Source organism: Melanotaenia boesemani, chromosome 16 (genome assembly GCF_017639745.1).
Source record: "Melanotaenia boesemani isolate fMelBoe1 chromosome 16, fMelBoe1.pri, whole genome shotgun sequence".
Classification (NCBI taxonomy): domain Eukaryota; kingdom Metazoa; phylum Chordata; class Actinopteri; order Atheriniformes; family Melanotaeniidae; genus Melanotaenia; species Melanotaenia boesemani.
Genome location: NC_055697.1, coordinates 16201927 through 16217634, shown reverse-complemented (window position 1 = coordinate 16217634; position 15708 = coordinate 16201927). Strand labels below are relative to the sequence as shown.

At 36.6% G+C, this 15708-nt stretch overlaps 2 protein-coding genes across 4 annotated transcripts; one reads left to right on the top strand and one right to left on the bottom strand.

The window, feature by feature from the left end:
• Positions 1–4406: 4406 nt before the first annotated feature.
• mettl18 (methyltransferase like 18) lies at positions 4407–10164 on the bottom strand. 2 transcript variants are annotated; one of them, XM_042011220.1, is made up of 2 exons: positions 9965–10089; positions 4407–5499 (listed from the first exon to the last, which is right to left on the bottom strand). In XM_042011220.1, exons 1-2 carry the CDS (start codon positions 9966–9968, stop codon positions 4550–4552), a joined length of 954 nt encoding a protein of 317 aa, XP_041867154.1. In that variant the 5' UTR covers positions 9969–10089; the 3' UTR covers positions 4407–4549. The 2 variants fall into 2 exon arrangements, with proteins under 2 accessions (XP_041867154.1, XP_041867153.1); XM_042011219.1 differs by having other exon boundaries at positions 4410–5503; positions 9965–10164.
• A 285-nt stretch (positions 10165–10449) lies between these two features.
• zdhhc16a (zinc finger DHHC-type palmitoyltransferase 16a) lies at positions 10450–15529 on the top strand. Of its 2 annotated transcripts, XM_042010217.1 has the most exons (11): positions 10450–10585; positions 11562–11819; positions 12282–12476; positions 12575–12663; positions 13150–13178; positions 13284–13417; positions 13596–13679; positions 13784–13869; positions 14276–14399; positions 14711–14781; positions 14863–15529. In XM_042010217.1, the coding sequence occupies exons 2-11, from the start codon at positions 11586–11588 to the stop codon at positions 14963–14965; spliced, it is 1149 nt and encodes a 382-aa protein (XP_041866151.1). In that variant the 5' UTR covers positions 10450–10585; positions 11562–11585; the 3' UTR covers positions 14966–15529. The 2 variants fall into 2 exon arrangements, with proteins under 2 accessions (XP_041866151.1, XP_041866152.1); XM_042010218.1 differs by lacking the exon at positions 13596–13679.
• The last annotated feature ends 179 nt before the right edge of the window (positions 15530–15708 follow it).

Here is a 15708-nt window from a genome sequence, read left to right as displayed (position 1 = left end):
CAAAAATGATTGTATACCAAACAAGTGCTGACTAGATTTGAGTTATGGTTTGTCCTATTAAATGATTAATTCAACAAACTAAAATGCCCTTAGGCAGGTTTAATTTGATCCAAATGACTGCAAAAACGTAAGGTATAGAACTTGAAGTTTTATAGTTTAACTTTCCTGATAAGACACAATTATGGCACTTGCAAATTTTTCATAATACTGAACACAAGCAAACGAAATGTAGTGACGCATTAACACAAAGTGAGACAATAATTTAAATATTATATAAACGTAACATTTTTTAACCTCACACATCTCTTTCTTATTCTTTGATTGCCTCACATATGTCACCTTTTTATGTTCGATATCAAAACCTCTGTGCCTCATTTCCATACATGCAGTAGTAAAAAAAAAACAATCATAAAAATTTAAGCCTTTTTTATTCAATCAGGACTATTTATTATATACAGGGCACAAGTAAGATTATATAAAATATACAACCATGAAAAGAATAAAGCGGTGTAGCTCATATACTTTCGGTTTGATCACATTATGTGTCATTAAGACTGCTTTGATTCAGTCAGAGATTCTGAGTTTTAAATAAGTATGTGCCGTTTCACACATAGCTGTTGTATATGTATGAATAACACAGGTATTATTTTTAGTATCAATATAATAGAAATTCCACACATTTTTCACTGTTTTAGTTTTCAGCTCATATTACTCAATATTGTTTCATGTACATATCGCAAATACTTTCTTTAACTGAACATTTCTTTCAAGTTCATATGGGAACATTAATGTGTTTAATAACTGAGTACTTTACAACACTTCACATTCATTTTCCTTTAATTTAAGAACTCAAGTCAAAGTCAGCATAACTGATTTTCAACCTTTATGGCTTAATTTGGGATTTCATACAAGTGCAGTTCAAAATTTGGTTTGAGTCCCATTATTTTCTTTTTGAATAAGAGTTGGTTGTCATATTGTATCATATTTTTTAAACTTATTGTTAAAAACTACCATTGTAATGGCTGTAAATAATATTGTTAAACTCTGAAAATTATTACGCCAGCAAGCACAGAGAAAGAAAGAATGCTTTCTTGTTTTCTTTTACATTCAAGCAATATTTATACCCAAAATAAAAACTATCATACAATAAATCACAAAGAAAAAATATTCTTTTTTAATGACTTTATTAGCAATATATATGTTTGACATAAACTTTGACAAACCCAAATCAGTCATCTAGCTTTTCTTTTTTTATTCACAGTGTTTATATAAAGTAAATGCAAACAAAAAAAGCACTTTTTAAATGTTTTATAGGAGTAGACTACGTAACGCTAACAAAGAAAACAAAATGAGCAAACCTACAGTGTTCGTGCTTTTACGTCATCATGACTTCTGTTGTCGGGTGGTGTACTGTATGCTTGACAAACCAGTACCATTCCAAAAGAACTGAGCCCATAGATGAAGATGCCACCATCTATGGAATTCAGTTCTCATAGTAGAGCACTTATGAGAATGTGGTCTTCAGCGCTGTCTTGATCCTCAAATGTGAAAATTATTCGACAAAATGCTTCAGTATTAATATTTTGCACATATTGTACAGTTTTAAAGGAACAAAGTATGCAATCTGAACTATTGAGTAAAGAAAACACACACACACACACACACACACACAAAGTGTAACAGGTTGAACATTTAGGCCACCCATCCCCATTTCTCAAGAAAGCAGGGTGATGATGAGATGATAACATCAACGCTGCTTTTTCCATTGTAAAGATTGGGCAAGAGGCCGTTACAGTGGTGACTAAACTCAATCTTAAACGGTTATTACTCACAGCTGGTATTCTAAATATATCTAAGTGAAGCAAATCATTTCAAACATTTAATAAAAAAAACTATTTAAAAAACTGCAACAGATTCAGAGATATTGGGGGGAAAAAAAGTTTAAAGCAAAAGCAAAAATGGAAAAGAAATTTTAGAATACGTTCATCACTGAATGCACCAGCTTCTGGATTTTGACAAAGCTCAGGTAGAGTGTCAAGGTTACATGATGGATCCATCCACCTTTTAACTCAAACATTCCTGGAAAAGCTTCACAACCACTGAAATGAAAGTCTGTCCACTGAACTGATACAAACATTGAATCAAATCAGGGTGATAGTGCTCTGGTCAAGGGCTGAAATGACTCATCGGTTATGGCTGTACACTCCCAGGAAAAAGAGTTCTAGGAGCGTGTGATTACTGACACTCAGTTGGTCGATGCGTCTTTGAACCTTACAACATTGATTTTATATTAACTGGTTTGAGCTGCATTACAGAGCCTCTTCTGTCGTTTGTAAAACATCCCTTCCAAGGCCTGGAGTCAATATTGACAGTGAGAGTAAAGTGAGATCATTTTTTCAGTGTTATCTTTGGTTTATTCATTGAAAGTAAGTTCTCCTCTAGGGAACACTGCAGTGCAATGAGTTTTTTAAGGAAGGCCACACCTGAACATGTTCAGGAAACTCATATCTTTCCCGCATTTGAGTGGGAAACAACCGGTTCTGCAGCTTATTTCTTGACAAGAACCCTCCTATGAGGACACCAGAAGAGTTTTAAAGTTTATACAAAATTAAACACCTTTCATGTAGAGATCAGATGAACATTCATAAAATATTAAAATTAGTTGATTTAAAAAAAATATATATCACAATGTGACACAAGTTCAGGGTTTGCCAAATTAAATTATTACCAATATACATACCTGAGTCTTACATTGAAGTGTTTCCTTCCAGCTCCTGGATAAATCAGAAATAAACCTCCTCATGAAGGCCTCCCAGGATTTAGCTCTTTCACACTTTAGTAGTCCCATGTCAACTTAAACATTTTTTAATTTTCAACCCTTTCCACACTGAACACACACATCTCTGCACTGGTTCACCTGTAAGTTCTGCTCACTCTCTCATGTCCTTCAAGTTCCAAGTAAGGATGCAGCACAGCGACTGACATTCAGAGCACAGAATCTTAAATACCACCACCTTTCCACATCACCCATCAGCCGCCCTCCTCTGTTTTTCATACACTCCCTCTGTACGGTAAGCCTGACAGTCACTTCCCAGTAAGAAGGAAGCAGTGGGAGTGAACAGCACGCCCCCTCACTGTGAATCAACACATAATAGTTTCTGAGGAAAACCATCTGACTTGCCCTGCCCCCTGTTCCCATAAAGTAAGCAGGGGAAAGGCTGTGTCTACTTGAGGAACCAGGAATTCCCCCACAGGCCACAAACAGCTGTCGAGATGAGAGATGATGACGAAGCTGACACACTGGAAGTTTGCCGGCCGGTTTCTGCAAACAGAAACTATGTTTGGTGTATTTTATATACATACGAGTCAAATAGCCTTTAATACTACAGTATATTTGCATAAGTGTCTGGAAAGTCTACTCACACACTAGTGGGTGTTGACATGCACAGTCATGTTTAAGCCACTGACATTGTTTCCAACAGTTTTTGATTGTTGTCAAATATTTTTTATCAGCAGGGAAGTGTGAAGCTTTTGCGTCATGGGTATGTTTATGAGTTTCTATACAGTCAATATCAGTGTATTGTGAAGGAGGTTTGAGGTTGGGGCATATTTAAAAAAAAAACAAAAAACACCCAACATACAGTAACTTTGCCATCCAATCAGTCAAACATAACAGAGATGTGATTGTGCTTAGTCATACAGAAAAAAGGGAGGAGTGGGTCAGCAGGTAAAAATCACAGATTTTAAATATAGTTTTTAATTCAAGCAGTTTCATTGTTCAGTGACCTTGTAAAATCCCATTTGATTCCCCCCCACCCCACCTTCATACTCACTTCAAGTAAGAAAAACTAGTCTGGACCTGATTTCATTGTTCCTCAGAAAAATCCCTGAGATAAAGTCAGTGGATTTCCTTGTTCTGGACAAACAGGGGATTCCACATGGTGTTGGAAAAATAACAGAAAAGTTCCTTTCTGATACTCGGATGCATGTCTGGGCATATTTCCCGATGTATACACTCATGAAATGTGTCAAGACTTTTTGTTTTGCAAAGGAGCCCATTGTGATTAGGTAACCGGCATAATAAGAGGTACAGACACCCCATAGAATCCCACCATTGATGTGCGGTGACTCTAGAATCCACTTTCAAACTACATCCTTAGGCTAGTGGGATAAGTTGCAATTGACATTTTGCGCTGGACTTCTGAAACAAGTGTGGCTTTCATGCTGGTGTTTGAACACGGGGGAAAACACTCGTAAAGGTCACTGAGCCCATTTCCTTTCTTTCCTCCCTATGCATCTAAAGACCTGTAACAACCCCTTTCAACAGCACTTTAGTTACTAGCAGACATATTCAAATTTCTATACAGGAAGTGAAAGAGAATGTAGGTAATGAAAGACAGTATGGGACATGACATAGCATTTATTTAGTTTTTTTCTTTATTTAGGACTGTAATAACAACCCAGCTTCATAAAACATACTATCAGACAATCTTGCTTTCATGTAATGATCTATTGATTCATCATCTTAGGAGTCGCTGACAGTCCTGCTTCAAGTGTTCTTCTTAAAACGCAACACTACTACATGTCTCTGGAGCCCCTCCTCCCCATCCCACAGGTGATCCAGAGAGAAGATACCCCTCTGCTCCACGAACGTCTCAAAAAGATGGAGTCCACCACCAACGCCAAAGTAGTGGGATTTGGTAGCAAGGTAGACGAGTCCATCTGATGCCAGCAGTTTGTGGAGGGTCTCGTGTAGAGCAGGGTAGTATACAGTGTTATAGATGGTCTCTGAGGTGAATATGATGTTGAATTTAGGTTGTGGTTCTATCTTTAGAGCTAAAGAAAGATATGTGCTCCAGTCACCAGAAAAAAAATGGCACCTCCTCAGTAATGGGTGCTGAGACAGGTCCAGAGCTTTTTTCTTAGTTGTTGGGTTTCCATTGCTCATCCCCTCTTGCCCTTTCTTTTCACAACCATCTTCCTGGATTTTTCCCTTGCCCTTCCCTTTTTTCTCATCCTCGCTGTCTACCTCATCATCCTCTAGGCAGTTTAACATTACATTTGGCACTGTGAGCTGTTCGATGACTGTACTGTTGTAATCTTGGAAGTGAACCTGCCTGGCCCCTCGCTTTAGAGCCAGTATTCCCAACAGCCCTGCTCCACACCCCAAATCCAAAACAGCCTTCTCACTGAAAGTCTCCCCATTTTTCTCTATCAGCTCCAAAAGGTCATAAGTGCACTCCCACACCTTCAGGCCTCCCTCGTACACACCAGAGATGAGATCTGACCTCTGCTCTGCCCTGCGAGAGAGAATTTTCTCCTTGTCTTCTCGCTCAGAAGCAGTCCTTTCAAAAACAGTCTCATTGAGGAAATGCAGAGGAGGAAGAGTTCCAATGATAACCGTTTCAAAAACAGCATCCACGAGGAGGAACTGTGGGCCACTTGGTGGAAAGTGTTCTTTAGCCGCTTTTACTGGTTCAGCTGGTTTCGTATTATCATCTGCCTGCAAACACAAAAAAGAATGTATAGTCAGGAAGTAAAAGCACTACCTCAACGACTTACGACTCTGAAGGCACCGAGTGAATAAATAACAGGGTAATAAGGGAAACAGCAATGGCTTGAGACAAATTTGGCTTTGCAGTCAAAAATCAGAAATAAAGAGGGCACAGTGGGTGAAACATAGTGATATCTATAAAAGGTGGCAACCAAAAGAAAACATCATCCTTAATTTCCAAACATCTTGACTGTACTGACTGCAACAATTCAGAGACATTACTGAATATGAACTGCTTGTTCAAAGGAAATTTACACAACAAGTCTTTTTGTTTGATACTTATATTACACTACATTTCCACCAATACTCTTCCATAAATATTTCACTGTGCTGTAGGCTGTTGGTCAATAAGACACTAAATTAAAACTGCTCATGTTGTAGCAAAACAATTATTATAGACATGTCTTAATATACAAGAAAATCTTCAGTTACTTCATAATCCATTACATTAATTCATTTTAGCTATGATATTAAAACAGGATTTCATGCTTAGTTAGAAAAACAGAAACGAAAGTTAAAAAAAAGTAAGCGCTGTTTAGATGAAATGTTGCTACATGTGGAGTCATGATCAGTACATGACAATTTGAAACCAAAAGTTCTAACTGGCTCACAATGCTGCAACAGAGCACTTCACTTCATGTGATTCTGTGTCATTTTTAGTCATGTTATTCGCTCACCTCTGTAATTGTTTTCTGTTTGACAAAATACTGGCTGACTGGTTGCTGACCATAACCATGAGACTATTACGAGAATTAAGTCAGCCATGTGATTCACTTTGTGACTTTAAAAAAAAGATTACAGATGTCATGTGTGTCACACCCACAGGAGCAGAGCAGTTCATATAAAAATTAAATAAAATAAAAATAGAATTCTCTAGTATTCTACTTTTTACCTCAGTACGTTGGTTTTAAGCACAAGAATAACAGCTCATACATTTCAGAAAAAACATGTTTATTTTCACTGTGACTTCTACTTGACAAGTGTCTGGGCGGTAAAATCAAGGTTCACGGGCAAAAAGATTATCAGTCTGCGCTCTCTAGTGGAAGCATGCCGAACAGAAGAAATGTCATTTCCAACCATATTCTTCCTTTCTCTCTCTGTTTTTCTCTGTCAGGCATATTAAGTTTTCTGGTGAAATTTAAGGAAAACAGAAAAAGTTCAAGCTACAGAGGACAGAGGAAATGGCACTCATTCACACACTACTCAGCTTAGGACTTCTTTTTTTTTAAATAGGTCATGTGATCATGTAAACAACATAAGCTGTACAGTTTTTAATATATATCTATTTTTAATAATGTTCATCCCTATTCCTCTATGTATCTATTTTTTTAACTCATAATTCAAAACATTATTTAAAACACTCCAATATATTTCCTGTCACTCGTACTCATAACTGCTGCTACATGCTGTACATTTTACATGATTTTTTATTTATTTATTTTTACAGTGTTGGAAATAGTGACACAGAAACATGAATTTCCAAAAGGGAACCTCCCAAAGGGATCAATAAAGTATCTATCTATCACAATGTCTCAGTAACTTGTCATGTGTTAGGTGTCGTTTTGATCTCCTCATGTCTTAATGTGAGCCATATGATGAAGAGGACAGTTTAAAAACTAGTTGTCATTAAACCAGAACATTTAGTGGTTAGTTGTTTGATTGGTTCAGACACTTCTATTGTTTTTTTTTATTAAATATCTTGTTAGAGAACAGCTTGCTGTGCAATAAGTACCTACCATTGAATAGCTATATATGTGCATTCGAAAGTTTAAAGAAAGTCAAGTTATTTTGGTTTTTGGCATTTCAACATTAAGATCATCGATACATTGAGACCAAAATAAGCCAAAAGGCTAACAGTCTTTATTGGTTGCCCATTTGTTCCTTCTACATTTGCTCAGAAACAAGCAACTATACCAATGCCCATGTACTGCATTTGTTCTATACAAAGAAAAGCAATTAAAGACAACATAATCTAGGATGTTGCATAATCGCAGGTAATGATATTTACCATTGGTAGGTATTTATCATTACCTGCTGGGTTATTTGTTGTGGCGGCCAGTTTCTTATTCTAGAGCCAGTTCTTGCTTGCACATTATATCTTGATTTAAGATATTTTACTGCTTGAAAACTGTGATTTTTCTTTTAAGAACTTTAGCCTACATTACCCTTTAGCAAGCCAAATCTGTTTGTTCCTATGTGGATGTTTCCTCCAGGAAAAAGCTCTCCCTGATTCTGAAATAATATTTACTGTTACGGAACACTGAGTGCAAAGCTAATGCCAACTAAGATTAAGAATTAAATGAGTAGAAATGGTCATGTCATGGTACAAATATATGTTTTAGTTTTTTTTAATGTGATTATTGTTTCATGGCTTGCCAATAATTCCTTTGTAAATGAGCCGAAAATGAATAACTAACACTGTGTTTAGTGTTGCTCCGGTTGTCAAAGAGCAAATGGCTTCTGAATACTAAAAGAAAATAATTCCTAATGTAAACAAGCAGCACATGCATGTTTAATTAACATCAAATACTAAAAAGGTGAAAAATACTGCATGTAAAGTATGCTGAAAATGTTTTGAGATGTTTAAATAAAAGTAGATCTCAAAAGTGGGTGGCGCCATTTATTTATTAAGTACATAAAGTGGAATATCTCTAGTGTCTGGTTTTTAAAAATGAAGATATCATCCATGTTTCATAAATCCTGTAGATTACAATTGAATTAACAAAATTGGCTCAACTTTGGTATCAGCTGATAGTAAGATTGTTTACTGTGATCAGTCTATTAACAAATAAGATAACACCAGTGCCATTGGCCCACATTCATTTGGTGTGTCCTGGTTGTGCTTCATTGACTTTGCTCTGAATCCAACAAAAGTTATTTACATTTAACTTATTTGGGAACAAAAAAAACTGCATTTAGGGCTTTGTAACACTAAAAGAACACATTCACATAATGATGGTTTAATAACTAACAAAAGAAAAATCTTACTTACGCAATGATCTTTTTGTGTTCAAGGTTATAATAAAAGGTTTTTATTCCATCTACATGAAAGTATGTGTGCTCATTCAAACACAGTGTGATGGAGGTGTTATCTTTTAATAATACATATTCAAATGTTTGCCTGGCATTAAAAGGACGTTGTGTAACATTTTGTTTGCTGACCAATACACATTCTTGTAAGCGAAGAATTTTAGATTTATTCATACACATGACGGGTAAGTCGGTAGGGAAGAGCCATGACAGTCTGCCATCTTGGCGAAAAGGACACCTAAAAGGCAAAGTGCCTAGACGAAGCAAAAATAAAAAAAGAGGATCAACATCGTGTTAGCCTTCCCCAGGTGGGAGGAGCTCAAGAAGGAGAAAGATTTTAAAAGGGATGCTGAAGTTGTCAGCTTTCTCCTCGACAACTGCCTAAATTAGCCTAAAGCTAACTTTTTATATTCGGTTTTGTTATAGTGTTGCTCGTTACCATAGGCAACATAACAGTAGATCCTGCTAAAATACACCAGCCTATCTGACAGTTTGATGGGACGCAGGTTGCAATATTTATGAAATCACGAACCTCTTCACCCAAGTGAACACTCCATGAACTATTGAATGACATGATTTCATCAGTGTTGTCGAGACTTTGAGACCCTCAAGCATTGTTGCAATACTTTTTTGAGAAAGTGAGGCGCTAGAATGCAGAGTTAAAATGTAATACACAATTCCAACGTTAGATGGAAGTAATTCTTACATAATGTTCCTTTAAAATTAAGATAGACAATAAACAGTTTACATCAGCTATGAGGCCAAATGATCATCTTTCACATTGTATCGGCTCAGGATTTCATACTTATTCTACTAACTCTAACCACATTTCAGAAATATAGATTTAAAATATATATCAAATGCCAAAAAGATAAGTAGGCATTCATTTGCATTATGATTAAACAACAGGTGAAAATCTTAATCATTCAAACAAAAATTCTTAATGTACTTAAACAAAGTAAAGGAGTGCTGTTTGATCCTCCTATGTGTTACAGCAAGCTATTAATTTGATATTGACGTAAACTACAAACATCAAGCTCTTCAACATATGACAAGAATTTGTTTGCCTTTTTATAAAGGTAGTGTATGAAAAGGGCTAAATACTGTTATTATTTTGCTGTCTTAGTCTAACATGCGGTACTTTGGCCTCTAAGGATTGTGTTAAGTTGCTGGCTGATGGATTTTCCTGGTGATTTTTCTTACCCTTTTACGTACGTGCGACAACACGCAAAAGTGTGTTGCCATAGTTAATCTTTCTTATTATAACAACCTAACAAGTGCTCACAGGTCGTCTGACAGAAGTTCTGCAACAAAGCAAAGTAACTACTTAATGCTGCTGCCTGTGTCATGAGAAACATGCATTTGTGAGCTAATACTCACACATTTAGCATCACTGTCTTTCTTTCCAGTTTGTCGTTCATTTCCATCCAAAACGTCAGACGTTACTGTTTGCTCTGGAAGATCGAAATTAAAACAAAATGACATTATGACTGGTAAAACTAAATACGACTAGCTTGAGGTTGGAAGGTTCCACATGTCAACCTCGCCAGCGTGAGTAGCATAGCCGACCCACATAGAAGAAGAACTCCAAATCCCACAATTCTAAAATATATATTTATTTTTTTTCCTTCAGTCTTTAAAAAAAAAAATATATATATATATATATATATATATATATATATTATTCAGTAAAACGATAAAATAGTTACACGTTAAACTGAGTTATAAACACATAATAAGGAAAATTTATAAACATGCATTTTAAGTTGTGCAAGAAAAAAAGCTAAACTACTGTGTTCAATTTTTGACTCAAACTACCATGATGCGCCTCGCCAGTATTCCAGAGCATGCGCATTAAGTTCAGGTCGGGATTCAGAGCTGTTAACTGTCACCGGTCCCTGATCCTTCTCGCAAATATATCGCAGTAATCCCGTTTTTATTTCCCTCTTGAAATGGCGACGAGAAAGGTGATATCGGCGGATTTCTTTTCTCCATAGATCAGTGAGTATTGTCAAATAAATAAAAAAAATGTCATTATGAACCGCAGCACAGTGTCGGAAAACTGTGTTATCTAGACAAAACGGATTTAAGAGCATTACCATCCGTGAGATGGTAAACAGACACGTGAATTATGTACAAATTAACTGCTTCATTGTGGTTTCTTGAAGCGACTGTCATAGCTGCCTTGCAGCTGTTCAGTATAATCGACCAATGAAGTAAAGCCTAATACTAATGCTATCAGGAGTCCGCTTCAATCCAGACCCCTTATCATCTCACCTGACGGAGATGCAGAACCTCCACCCAGACTCCACCCTGTCCGGAATGCAGCAAAACAAGATTACCTCAATAGGTTTTTGGCAAGTTATATGCAAATGTTCGCCTGATCACCTCTATTTTTCTGTTGTATACATTTGTGACCACATGCCTTTTTCATCTTTAAATAGTGGCTACATCTGATATTTAAGTGTCTCTTTGCAAAAAAACAAACAAAAAACAAAACAAAACAAAAAAAAAAAAAAAAAAAAAAAAAAAATTATGCATACTGGCTTCAAGTTGGGAACGTGGATACTTAATTAAAAATGCCACATGTTTTGTTTCTAGCTGTTTGTTGAAGAGATTGTGGTGCCCCTTTTCTCTATCATCTACAGAACACAGTTTTTTGTCCTTAAGGAGGAAATTCTTCTTCACTGTAGATGCGCACAGATAAGAATGACAGAAAGAGAAAAAGTAAATAGAATATCCTGAGGGTTTGTATTGTTACTCATTAACATTTTTTACACTGTGATGACACGACTGACTGTGTAAATTATTTCCCTTTTATTAGATTGTTATTCCGGATTTTGTTCCTTCTCCTTATTGCTGATGCATCTTGCATTTGTAATTTGTGTGATCCTTAGCAAAATAGGGCTATATTTTCTAATGCATGAGTGTATCAGGTTACCACAAGCATGTAATTGTTTCCTCATTTTCCTTGCAGGTGCTTCCCTACCACAAATGCAGGATGCGGTGGTGTCCCAGCTCTGTGCTTCACCTGCTTCGCAGTGTCCGCTTATGGTTGTGTTGCAGACGAGGAAGGAACAGACTACCCTTGTGGATTAGGGAAACGTGGGCTTACACTAGAGTGCTGGTGCAGTCACTTTACTTCAACTTCCTCACAGACTCTGATGTGATTTTTGACTCAGTCTTTGAGCCAGTGTTTCTGACAGTGGATTATGTCACCCGTTGGTTTGGCACAGTAAGTGTTTTATATGCCTGAATGCTTGTTTAATAAGGTAATGTTAGTTTGATTTTGGAAATAATGTAAATAAAAAAAGAATGTGTACCTTTTGGAATTGCCCCACAGCATTTTTCCATCGCTGTCATGTGTCAGTCCTTCTTCAGGGATGCAGTGAAGTTTCTTATTGGAGATGTGAAGATCTTTGTGTAACATTGATATGATAGATCCATTTGCAGAAAGGATAATCACCTCAGATGTTACTTTTAAATAGCTGAGTACAGTCACTTCTTGGGAGATTACTTAATGTACAAAATCATTCCCATTTATTGATGTTTTCCAGTGAGCCTTCAATTGTCTGAAAAGTTTTTATAAACTTGTATCTTTAATCCAGTAACCCAGAAAAGGATTTAATTGATTATTTCTAGTATATAGTGTGAATGTAAAAGAACAATAAAATGGTTTGTGTTTTTTGTTTTTAAGGTGTTTGTTTGTCTGGTGGTGATACTGACCAGCTCCATTGTGCTGATAGCGTATGTGGTACTACTGCCTCTGGTCCTCAACACTTACTCCCCTCCATGGATAGCTTGGCATGTCTGTTATGGACATTGGAATCTCATTATGATAGCTTTTCACTACTACAAAGCTGCCAAGACCTCCCCTGGATATCCCCCTACAGTAGGATATATTTTCAGTTTCTCTGCTGAGCTACTAGTAGTTTGACTTCTCTGGTAGTCTGATCTCTTTGGTAATGAAAAATGGTTTCTTTCATTCAGGAAAAAAATGACAGGCCATTTGTGTCGGTCTGCAAAAAGTGCATCATGCCTAAACCAGCAAGAACACATCACTGTGGTATCTGTAACAGGTGAGTCTCTCATTTCTCCTCTGTAATTTCTTTAATCCATGTTTTTTAAGTATCAGGTGTATTATTATTAATGCTGCAGCATTTTTGGGATTTAAATAAAGTTATATAGGTGCATAAAGCATCCTTTGTGCTGTGGAAACTGGTCTGATTGTTTAGTCATTTGTATAATCACATATGCATCTGGGTAATGTTTAGAACTTTTTTTTTACTGAAGTATGAAAATCTAATTAAGCTTTTGTCTCTCTGAATTGCAACATTCATAAAATGTTGAGGCTTTTAAAGCAGAGCTCAGTGTTCATTTCAAAATATCAACTCTGCTGTGCTTCAGCTCTGTTTCTAAAGCCTGTGTTGTGTAACTTAAGTTTGTAGCCATCGTATCAGAGTATGGGACACTTACGTACTCCTCCTGACAGCGTTAAAAAAAAATTTAACTGGCTAAACTGGCCATCATTACGGTCAGGCTAATTTTTTTCTTTGCCTTTGCAGGTGCATTTTAAAAATGGACCATCACTGTCGTATCCTTTTTTTGCTACATTTCCCCCCCTAACTGGTTTTATAAGCACTGTGAGAAGACATTTGATAAAACATGCTGGCAGCCTTCCTTAATATCAGCATCATAGCCTGGTTGAATAACTGCGTGGGACATTTTAACCACCGTTACTTCTTCTCTTTCTGCCTTTTCCTGACCTTGGGCTGTGTCTACTGTAGCATCAGTGGCAGAAACCTGTTTCTAGATGCATACAATGCTCTCGAGGTGAGAAGGTGGACTACTGTGGATTGTGTTGCTTGGTCTTTTGTCCCTATAAGCCTGGTTCTCTCTTTAATTTTCTTTCTTTGTTGCATCTTTTATCCTTTGGGCTCAACTTTTACTTACTGACAACCTTGTCTCTGTCTTGAACACATGGCTTGGTGCATGTGGGCTATTCTTTTAGCGCTTTAAGCATTTGGACTTGGAAAAACCAGGGGTACCTGTAACAGGGATGGGACTTCTTATAGGGCTTCTTCCATCTGGTCAGGTATCATTTCAGCATTAAGCAACCTATAAAATAATTTAGGCTCATGCAGGTTTTTTGTTTGTTTGATAGTTGTATAATATTTGCTGTTTTTGTCTTTTGCCCAGACTAACTATCAGACTCCTGCACCTCCATACACCTTTAAGGATAAAATGATTCACAAGAGTATCATCTACATGTGGGTGCTCACCAGGTAAAGCAGACATTTGATGTCATCACTTGCTACATCCTCACTAATGTAATCTAGGTTTATTCCACCGACTGCATGTGCAGGGTATTTGTATTAGGAAAAGTGTCAGAATTTAGCACGAACAAAGATGTCTCTGCTCATGCTGTTAATGTAAATATACAATGTTTGGGCATTAGTGTAGTAGAAAATATTCCCCACAATGCAGGCTAAATGTAGGAGCTGCACATAACAGTTTTGGTTTCTTTCCCTTTTATCTGAACAGTCTATTACTGCCTGAAGTATTCTACATTTTTATCACTCCCCATTAAGATTGCTAAACACGATTAAACACTACACTATAGTATAATAGGGTTGCTTTATTCTTTTTGTCTCGGCAGTTGATGAAATAATATGTGCTTTGTTTTTGTAGCACTGTGGGAGTGGCCCTGGGAGCGTTAACCATTTGGCATGCATTTCTCATATCCAAAGGAGAGACCAGCATCGAGAGGCATATTAACAACAAAGAAACAAAGCGAATGGCCAAATGGGGAAAGGTGAACATTTGTACAAATAACATGTAAAAATACAGGTATTATTTAAAAAAAAAAATCCTGGTTCTAGTACTGAATCTGGGTGTGTTATCATTTGTAATCTGTCCATGCCCCATCTCTTGTAGAAATTTCATGCAAATCTGCCTATAACTATCCCACTTTAACCTGTAACTGTCCCGGTTTAACTGTCCTGTTATCCTGTTAACAACCTGTTAACAAACCTCCTTGGCAGAGATAATGAAGGAAATATATTTGGTTCAACCTAAATGGGTTTTTAATTGTGCTTTTGCTTTTACCTTTAACTGTTCTGTCAGGTATACAGAAACCCATTCAACTATGGCAGGCTGAACAACTTGAAAATCTTCTTTGGGGTGGAGAAAAGAAGGTGTGTTTCTCTGATGTCTGTTCAGATATTCTCTGTTATTCATTCGTGTTTGACCAACGTTGCTCCGTCTTCTGTTTCTAGTCACTGGGTAACTCGTGTTCTCCTTCCCTCCGGACACGCCCCGCATGGTGATGGTTTGACGTGGGACATTTTCCCAGTTAAAAAGGATTTGACACCTGTATGATGAACTGGTTTGGCATATTTTGAGCCTAACTGGTTGGTTGGCTGAGAAGAATGGTGCTTGATGGCTTCATTTTGCTGAAAACACAGGGTGAAGTCAACAGTACCTCAACAACTTGGTTCAGCATTGCTCTTGGCTCTACCATATTTATTTTTCAGCAAGGTGGTGTGCCATATTTTTTGTGTGTGTTTTTTTTTTTTTTTTTTACTTATTTTTGGAAAGTGTTTTTACTTGACTCTGAGCATTGTGCTATAAAGGCATGAAGATATATTTTTTTCCTTTTTTCCGTCCATTTTTTACATGACAAAAATATGACTGAACTACCTGTAAAGACAAATTTTTTTAAAGAAAACATTTTGTCTTAACAGTTTATTTGCAAGATATTTTTTTATTCCAAACGACATTAAAACCTAAAGAAAAGACACTAAATTTGAGGACAAAGTGATGCATCAAAATCTCTATACCTCCTCAGCCCATTTAAGTTCAATATGATCTGATTGAAACGTTCAATAATAATGTTATGTGCATTTTACAATTGTTATTAATAAATCTTTATTACTTGTTTTATTTAAAGCATTTTACATTTTCAGTATTCACTTTTACAATGGGACACAATCAGTGCTAAAAAATCTTATTGCATTTAGTTAAACAAATCAAACACCATGGACTCTGAAAATGCCTCATTCAATACAATGGTCAGTTATGGAATTGAGTTTTTTTTTCATATTTTCTTTTTGCTTCACAAT